This window comes from Grus americana, chromosome 3, assembly GCF_028858705.1.
Source record: "Grus americana isolate bGruAme1 chromosome 3, bGruAme1.mat, whole genome shotgun sequence".
NCBI classification, from domain to species: Eukaryota; Metazoa; Chordata; class Aves; order Gruiformes; family Gruidae; genus Grus; species Grus americana.
The window spans coordinates 97,412,297-97,422,193 of NC_072854.1; the positions used below are offsets into that span (position 1 = coordinate 97,412,297).

Consider the following 9,897-nt stretch of genomic DNA (forward strand, 5'->3'; position numbering starts at 1 on the left):
TGCACTTCAATGAATTCTTATTCCACAATAAAAGTTTAAACATGTTGATAAATTAAATCAAGCTTATCTCCAGAATTGCATACAATAGCGAAAGAAGCAAAGTAAGAACTATTAAAAAAGACCATGCTGCGTAGCCAGGCAATATCCAACAGAGAAACCCAAGGGACGGGTAGCTAACAGTCAGCAGCGAGATCCTTCCCCTTCTGCTCCCTAGCTAAGAGTCAAGAAAATATTCTACTTGGCCTTACTTTGGTTAGAGCATTATAAAGGATTGGAATGTGTCAGCAGTATTACAACTGATTTTAGTATTGTTCTACTAAAAGTTGCAAATAAATAAGGACTAATATCTCACTAGATCACATTTTAAATACTGCTTTTAATCTCTAACTTTAGTTTCATGAGCACTTCAAGACAGGACAGAATAGCATCATTGCTAAAACAAGACATCTAGCCACCATCAGTCTCTTCGCTTCCCATTTCTGCACAGGCCCACTCCTTGTCATCACTTTGTGTTGGCACTAACGTTGGTGTGGTTGTGCAGCGTAAAGCACTGGGGGGATGATCTGGCTTAAAACTATCCCAGACCGATACACCCATCTGGTTCATCGAGCAGCTATGTAAACACTTGTGCCAGCACAAAAGGATGCTGCGGGTCAGGACTCAGAAGCCAAATACATGTTGAGGGAAATATTTTTAATATATCCTTCTTGCTACCTATCTCAGAGGGTTTCTCAGCTCTTAGTGACAGACTGATTCCCTCACAGATATCAGACTGGGTTCACATGACAGCCTCACACTTTGAGACACAGTCTATTGCCTCAAACAGAACAACCACTCTTCAATGTACAAAGATCAGGCTAAGCTTATTTATTTGATTAATCAAAATTATTTCAAACTTGTATATATTCCCCTGAGTCCTGCTCTGCCCTTTCCTTTCCTCCATGAATTTTTGGGGCTACTCAGTAAAACTGGATGCTAATGTTCATTAAATAAGAAGCATGTGGAAGAAGGATTTAAATGGAAAAGTGGGGATGGATATGGCATAGCATTGTCCTCACACACTCTCTAAGCAAAGACACAGGAGCTAATACATGCACACATCAAGCTGATCACAACACACCATGGTGTTCTCAGCACCAGCAAAATCTCCCTCCCCATCACACAGCGCTGCCCTGACCCACACAGAGGATGTTCACAGGCAGGTCCCACAGAGGTAACTCTGCATCTCCGGGGAGGTTCCCTGTCCAAGAAAGTCCTCTTGAGCAGTGCCCACTCATTCCAACACACCTGAATTTACATGTGCTGAAATAACTTGGCGGTTGTACCAGCAAACAACATGATTGAAATAATTTTCTCTAAGTGTGTGGAGAGCAACGCTTTAGCTAATAAAGACGACATGGGAAACATGCAACTTCGACCTGTGCGCTGAAGCAGCCAAGAACAGCGGTTCAAAGCAAAGATATGCACAGAACAGGCCTTGCATGTTTCAGTAGCTCGTAAATAACACGTGACTGGCCGAATCTGGGAGATAAGGAACTGAGAGGAGACGACAGCCAGGCGCCTGCCAGGAGGAAGAGAAAAACAAATAGCAAATCATGCGGGGAACACGAATCGGGTGATGATTGGGGAATAAAAGGGCCTCCCCTTTTAGCAAGAAATACTATATAATCAGGAAATTCTGTAATAAAGTTGATTCTGTACTTGCACCCTACTGAGTCCGTGCCTGTCTTACACCACAAATGGCACCCGAACCGGGACTTGAAAAATAGAAGAAGGAAAAGCAGCAACGATAATTACTGGTAGTGTACCGCTGCGTAGCTGGACAGAGGAAATTGCATCGAGCGCTCACATTCATCACCGGTCACTGGACGGCACAGGTGAGCAGCCGCAGGGAAGTCTTTTAGACTGTTGTTTTTACATTATGGGACAGTCAGCAACTAGAGAACAGAAGTTGCATACAGAGAATTTACAACGTATTTAACAAGAGCAAGGTTTTAAGGTCGCTCCGCTGCAGTTGGTGAGGTTGCTTGTATGGATTCGGGACTGTTGCCCATGGTTCCCTGTTAAAGGCTCATATGATCTCACTCAATGGCAGAAGGTTGGAGAGGAGCTGCAAACTAAGCAGCTTTTGCAGTTGGAGCTCCCCGATGGTATATTGATTACCTGGCGTGTGGTTTATACTGCTCTCAGGACTCTGGTACCTGCTGAACAGGTATTGCAGAAAGTGAATGACTCCGTATTACCACCCGCTGAGACAAATACGAGAAAAGAATCTTGTTCGTTTGAATTAATAGATCCTGAGCTGGAGCCAGACAATGCTGAGGTGGCGGCTGAACCTCCGTTGTCGGAGGGCGGAGCAGACCCTGGGGATCCTTTTGATCCGGGTCCTGTTGATCCTGAATGAGAGCTGGATTTATATCCCCTGCTTAGTCCTGTAAAAGCAATGGCTGCTTCTGCCCCCACGGCAGAAGAGATTTTGCAACAACAGAGACAAAAGACTCTTTCATGGATATCTTTGATGCACCCGCCCCCTTTTGCGCCTCCCCCTCCGAGTTACCAATTACAAGGAACTGTTCACTCTAAAATCTCGGGTGGACTGCTTGACGAGTGCCAGACAGAGGCACTAAAAAGAGGGGACATATCACTTCTTCAAGACATGCCTGTGTTGTATCGACTGAATAGACCCCCCAAATACACTCATTTACCATATGATGTGATAAAGGAGGTGCGCAAATCGATAAAGGAATATGGATTGCAGGCATCATTCACAATGAATTTGTTACAGGCTATAGGAGAATCTTACGTATTGACACCCTTAGATTGGAAATCCATCCTACGTCTTGTGTTGTCTACAGCACAGTACTCTGTGTGGTTTTCAGAATACCGTGAGCTGGTGCAAGCTCAGGTGATGGACAATTTGACAGCGGGAACTGCTATTGGTCTTGACAAATTAATGGGAGAAGGGAATTATGCTACGGGGGCAGCAAAGGCTGGATTGTCACGGAATGTTTTTACCCAAGCTGCAGGGTTAGCCTTGAGAGCACTCCGACGGGTGCCGGATTTCGGTAAGTGGGAGTCATCATTTGCTTCCATTCGTCAGGGACCTCAGGAGCTATATGTACAATTTTTGGATCGTTTACAAACTGCTATACAAAGACAGGTAGAGTCTTCCGAAGCAGCAGAATTGTTATTGTTTCAGCTTGCTATTGAGAATGCAAACACGGACTGCAGGAGAGCCATTGATCCTATTCGTAATCAAGCAAAAACTTTGAATGATCTTATTAGAGCATGCCAAAACATGGGCTCTGAGCAACATAAAGCGGATATGCTAGCCACTGCCTTAGCTCAACAGTTGGCAGTTGACCGAGCTGCTACTAAATGTTTCTCCTGTGGTCAGGAAGGGCATGTGAAGAAAGGTTGTCCAAAAGCAAGAAGAAGAGGACGAGGACAAGGAGGAGAGGGAAGACAACCTGCTCAATTATGCCCTCGTTGTCAAAAGGGATACCATTGGGGTAATCAATGTCGTTCTAAGTTTGACAAACAGGGCAATCCGCTCCCTAAGAATACCTCGGGAAACGGGAGGAGGGGTGCGAGGTCTGGCGCCCCGAGAATACACAACAGGACCCAGCCCCCGCCAGCACAGTCCTTGACATGGCCGGCACAAATAAGTGAGACGAACACTGGCAACCCACTACAGTCAGGTCTCTCAGACCAGCCACAGCAGGCAGCACCGGGCTGGACCTGGCCACCAGTCAATCCACAGTAATTCGAGATCAGTCAGTACATCTAGTGCCTACAGGAGTGTATGGACCTTTGCCTAAGGGTTTATGTGCCTTATTGCTTGGTCGTTCCTCCACTTCCAGAGCAGGTTCATTTGTTTTGCCTGGGGTCATAGATTCCAGTTATACTGGGGAAATAAAAATTATGGTTTGGACCCCTACGCCACCTTGTACTATACCTATTGGAGAGCGAATTGCACAATTGCTTTTGCTGCCCAACACACAAATTCAAACTGAAAGTTCCGCCCGTGTTGGCGAAAGGGTGTCCTCTGGGTTTGGTAGTACAGGTCTGCCTCGCATTTTTTGGACATAGAAGATTACCACGGGACAACCAATGTTGACTTGTAGAATAAACGGTCGGGTGTTCACTGGCCTAGTGGACACCGGAGCGGACGTTTCTGTTATCCAACGATCAGACTGGCCACAGGAATGGCCCTTAGTACAGGCATTTGCTGCTGTTACTGGAATTGGAGGGACACAAATACCTTGGCAGAGTATGCATTCCTTGATTGTGGAAGGTCCTGAAAACAAACAAGCGGTTTTAAACCCATATGTTTTAACTGTGTCATGTACTTTATGGGGTTGCGATCTCTTGCAACAATGGAACATGACAATAACAACACATTTTTAACATGGGCCACTGACATTCAGCCGTGACTCAAACTGACTTGGTTAACAGATAAGCCAGTATGGGTAGATCAGTGGCCTTTGAAAGGTGAGCAGCTAGAAAGGGTTCATGAATTGGTGTAAGAGCAGCTACAATTAGGCCATATTGTTCCCTCCACGAGCCCTTGGAATACTCCTATATTTGATATTCCTAAAAAATCTGGCAAATGGAGATTGTTGCAGGACCTCCGGGCTATTAATGCAGTGATGGCACCTAGGGGGGCCTTGCAACCAGGAACTCCTAATCCCACTATGATTCCAGACAATTGGCATTTGAAGGTTATTGACTTAAAAGATTGCTTTTTTACCATTCATTTACATCCTGAAGATTGTGTTCATTTTGCCTTTTCGGTTCCTGTGATTAATAATGATAGACCCATGCAACGTTTTCATTGGGTGGTTTTACTGCAAGGAATGAAAAATAGCCCAACTATATGTCAAATTGTTGTTAGTGAGGCCTTGTCAAATATTCGCAAAACATATAATGTAATCATGTTATATCATTACATGGACGATATTTTGTTGGCTGTGGAAACTGAATCATCTCTTTCCCGAGTTTTTGACAGTGTAGTAGCTGAGCTTCAATATGGTCTCCAAATTGCGACGGAAAAGGTACAGTCACTTCCTCCATGGAAGTATCTCAGCTTGAAACCTCTTGATTCGTACGTATAACCACAATCTGTATGACTTGCTACTACAGTGAGTACTCTAAATGACTTACAGAAGTTGTTGGGGACAATTGACTGGCTTTGACCACTGTTGGGAATAACGACACACAAACTAACCCCCGTGTTTTCATTGTTGAAGGGCAATCCTGAACTAACTTCTCCTAGACAATTGACAAAAGCAGCCCAATTGGCGCTGCAGACAGTGATAGATAAAATTAATTTTACGTTTGCTCATCAAATTTCTCTACAATTGCCAGTTCGATTGTTTATCATTTATCTTTCAACCATATGCTCTCCTAGGTCAGTGGGACGTGCAGGTGCAGAAGGAAGAGCATGCTTTACACATTTTAGAGTGGTTATTTTTGCCACATTCTTTTGCAAAAATGTTGACCACTGCCCCAGAAATGATTGCTGGCCTTCTTTCACAAGGTCATTTGAAATGTCAACAATTAATAGGACAAGATCCTACCTTCCTTCATCTACCATTAACCAAAGAAAAATTTCATGTTGTATTGTGTAATAGTTTGACTTTTCAGGCTGCATTGGCTGATTATACTAATGTTGGTTTGTATTCTTTGCCACGCCATCTTTTATTAGGTTCTCTACACTGTTTACCTCTCCAATCACGGTCTTTGTTGAGTTCTGTTCTCTACAAAATGCTCGTACTGTATTTATCGATGGTTCTGGCAAAACAGGTAAGGCTGCAGTTGTATGGCGTCACGCAAACTGCGAGGAGTGGGCCTCAGATGTTTCTCACTTATCTGGATCGACGCAGATTGTAGAGTTAGCTGCAATGGTCCGTGCCTTTGAGTTATTTTCTAAGGAACCTCTTAATATTGTTGCAGATTCTGCATATGTTACAGGTATTGTTCAGCACTTAGAATCTGCTTTTATGCGAGAGGTAGGCAACAAACAGTTGTTTGATTTATTGATATATTATTATTAAAAGCTGGCCCAGCTTTTAAAAATAAGACAGCATTCTTATTTCATTGTCCATATTCGCTCTCACACTAACTTACCAGGACCCCTTGCCAAAGGTAATACAATAGCAGACCAATTTACAATGGCTGCAGTTTTTCCTTGACGTTCTGATCAGGCAAAATTAGCTCATTAATTTTTCCACCAAAACACACATTCATTACAAAAGCACTTCTCTTTAACTACCGAACAAGCTCAAGATATAATTTGAGCATGCTCGGATTGTCAGCGCCTGTCTCCTTTGCCAGTTTTGCCAGGGACTAATCCCAGAGGTTTATACGCTAATGATTTGTGGCAATCAGATGTCACACATATTTCTTCTTTTGGACGCCTTAAGTATGTTCATGTTTCTATTGACACCTTCTCTGGTTTTCTGGTAGCCACTGCCCATTCTGGAGAACGTGCCAGAGATGTTGTAAAGCATTTTTTAAGATGTTTTGTGACCATGGGGGTCCCACGGAAAGTTAAAATGACAATGGCCCAGCTTATGTTTCTCGACGTTTTCTGTTACTCTTACAGGATTGGGGAGTTGAACATATTACTGGAATTCCGCCTTCCCCTACTGGTCAAGCAATAATAGAACATGCCCACCATTCTTTGAAATCTATTATTGATAAACAAAAAAGGGGGAATCCAGTAGGGACAACACCACAGGAAATACTAGACAAAGCTACTTATGTTTTAAATTTTCGTAATCTATCTGGATCTAAGCAATATAGTTCTGCAGTAGATAGACATTTTAGAACTGAGGAATCCTCTACCGTGAAGCCTCAGGTGTTTTATAAAAATTTGGAATCTGGTCAATGGGAAGGACCGGTTCCCTTGCCTACCTGGGGAAGGGATGTGCTTGTGTTTCTCTTCCTTCAGGTCCCTATTGGATCCCTGCAAGGAATGTAAAGCCAGCGCAAGTGAAAATGCATACTAAAGATGAACAGGATGATAAGAAACACCAAGATGATGTTGCATCTGGGATTGATCAACCTCACAATTAAGATATGGTGGCTTATAGAGTTGCTATTAATTATTTTTGTATGCAATATTCTGCTATGCAGGAATAGGGCACTGTTAGGGGGAGGTGGAATAGTGATGCTGATGCTGATCCAGTGCACAATGGTGCAACATGTTTATTGGGCTCGCATTCTGGATCCTCCCATGTTTTGACCTTTAACGTGGTGGGACGCTACACCACCTCTCAGTAATAATGATACTCAACGGACGGGAGGTGTTTGGGTGCCCCCTCCTCCAAATAATGGTAATGATTCATTTAAAGGTAATAATACTGAATTTGTCACAGACTTTCCTCCAATATGCATAACCACAGATAACGCCACAACTGATTGTGTATGGATTAAGCAACAACAACACTTAATAGCTTTAAGGGATACCAAGGGAAGTAATCTTACTATTGTTACACTCCCAGGATTAGCATCGTTGGAATTGCTCAGTAATAGTTCTAAGTATCAAGAACATGCTCCAAGTTCTCCACAGTGTATCATGCATAAATTAGATTATATAGATCTATAGCTCAGCTTGGATGGAAACCTTGTCGAGGAAAGCAACCTCACAGACAGGCTACAACATATGGGGGAATTATTGACTGGGGCCCGCATGGAACTTTTTGGGATCCGAGGAGTAATGTTACAGCCCTTGCATTTTCCAAAGCTAACCATTCTTTGGTGTGGCATGATGGAGGCTCGGCGGGTCCCATTTTGCAGATGTATTGTAATGATAGTTTTAACACATCAGATTTATCTTTTTCCCTGGCCCATTCAAATATTTGGCAGATGGGCCTTCCCTTTTTTAAGCGACAATTATATCAAGTACTAATGATGGAGAATGCAACTAAGGCTAATGTAATGCTTTTGTCTGAAGCAGAAATCATGGTTCTGCGCAACCCATCCTTATCTTTTTGCTCTAACCTCCAATGCTACTATTCTATCATGTAATGGATCTTTTTGTATTACCCTGTCTTCACCAGACTCTAGGAGTTGTGTAACTTTTAGCGATTTACAAAATAAGTCTTATCGTTTTCCTCTTCGATGGCATGCTGAGTTATGGTTACCAGTGAACCTAACAAGACCGTGGGAAGGTGAAGATGGTTTGACCCGATTTGCTAGAATCTTAGAACAAGAAGTAGGAGAAAGCAGAAAAAGAGCTAAGCGGTTTTTGGGAGGGTTGATATTTGCAATAATTTCTGCAGTTATTATCTTAGCCTATACTGCTACAGTATAGATCCCTTACGCAATCTGTTAAAACTGCACATATGGTCGGAGAAGCTCTGACAAGCATAACTGAGGAGTTCCAAATTCAAGAAAAAGTGACGAAGAGGTCTTATCTCAACTACAAGCTTTAGAAGCTACAGTGATGTGGCTGGGAGATTGGCAGGAAGCACTAAAAACCCGAGTGAATTTGCAGTGTGACTGGGAACATAAACATAAGGCCTTGTGTGTCACGCCTCTTCTATGGAATGACACTCAGCATGATTGGAATTTTGTGAAACAACTTTTACAGTGGGCATTTGATTTATCTCTTCAACATAATATTCAATCTTTACATGATCAATTGAGGGACCATGTTAAAAAATCACAGGAACTAACGAGTCAAAGTGTATTCGACACATTAAAAAATGACCTATCATGGCTAAATCTGAAAACTTGGTTTAGTGGTTTAAATCTTCGAATGTGGGTTTTTATTGGCATAGGCACTGCGTCGTTTTTCTTGTTCTTGGTGTTTTTACAGATCCTATGGTCAGCTATCCGACAAGTGCAGAAGGCAGAAGCACGTGTTATGGCCACACTGTTGCTCAACGGGGTTGTCATAAACAAAAAAGGGGGAGATGTGGAGAACAACGCTTTAGCTAATAAAGATGACATGGGAAACGTGCAACTTCAACCTGTGCGCTGAAGCAGCAAAGAACAGCGGTTCAAAGCAAAGATATGCACAGAACAGGCCTTGCATGTTTCAGTAGCTCGTAAATAACACGTGACTGGCCGAATCTGGGAGATAAGGAACTGAGAGGAGACGACAGCCAGGCGCCTGCCAGGAGGGAGAGAAAAACAAATAGCAAATCATGCGGGGAACACGAATCAGGTGATGATTGGGGAATAAAAGGGCCTCCCCTTTTAGCAAGAAATACTATATAATCAGGAAATTCTGTAATAAAGTTGATTCTGTACTTGCACCCTACCGAGTCCGTGCCTGTCATACACCGTGTAAGTGAACCATTTCCATCACTTACTGCTCCATGATTTTTCTCATGAAGTCAGACAGCGACTATTCCTTTAGGTTTTAAGTAAAGTACTAAGCTGAGAATGATCTCTATATAACCTCATTAGATTATGTTTTATTTTGCTAGCTATTCCTAGCAAATACATTTTGAGTATTACTAGTTAATACTGAATTTACTGTTGTTGAAGAGCAATCATTTCTGAATCGGTGTCACTAAGTCAAATGCCTTACCAAAGCATGCCCACACAGCTGCCACCTTTTTCAGCCTGACTGGTAGTCCTTCAGAACAGTATCAAATTCGTTTGACAAGACCTAATTTCTATGAAATCATGCTGGTTAACATTAACTGTATTCTCAGCATTTAATTGTCTATTGAAGTCCTTCATTAGTTGACCTGTTACTTTCTTGAGGCTCTGTGCCTAAACAGCTGTCTTATATTTAATTTTCCAAACCACTTGTCTTACATTTAATTTCCCATATCACCTGTCTTATCACTTACAACAGTGGCAGATCATTCTCCTGATTCTCTGGAACTTCTCCGATTTTCATTTCAAATCAACATCATCAATCTGGATAGG

The 9,897-nt window shown here is 42.6% G+C and overlaps 1 protein-coding gene across 2 annotated transcripts; it reads left to right on the forward strand.

Annotated features, from left to right (window-relative positions):
- The first annotated feature begins 1,377 nt into the window (after positions 1–1,377).
- LOC129204031 (endogenous retrovirus group K member 113 Gag polyprotein-like) lies at positions 1,378–9,272 on the forward strand. 2 transcript variants are annotated; one of them, XM_054819244.1, is made up of 2 exons: positions 1,378–5,808; positions 6,959–9,272. In XM_054819244.1, exon 1 carries the CDS (start codon positions 2,444–2,446, stop codon positions 3,764–3,766), a length of 1,323 nt encoding a protein of 440 aa, XP_054675219.1. In that variant the 5' UTR covers positions 1,378–2,443; the 3' UTR covers positions 3,767–5,808; positions 6,959–9,272. The 2 variants fall into 2 exon arrangements, with proteins under 2 accessions (XP_054675219.1, XP_054675218.1); XM_054819243.1 differs by having other exon boundaries at positions 1,378–5,000; positions 6,340–9,272.
- Positions 9,273–9,897: the final 625 nt, after the last annotated feature.

Bases quoted from the DNA above. Each gene is read 5' to 3' on its own strand.
- LOC129204031 (XM_054819244.1), top strand. From the start codon at position 2,444: ATGGCTGCTTCTGCCCCCACGGCAGAAGAGATTTTGCAACAACAGAGA.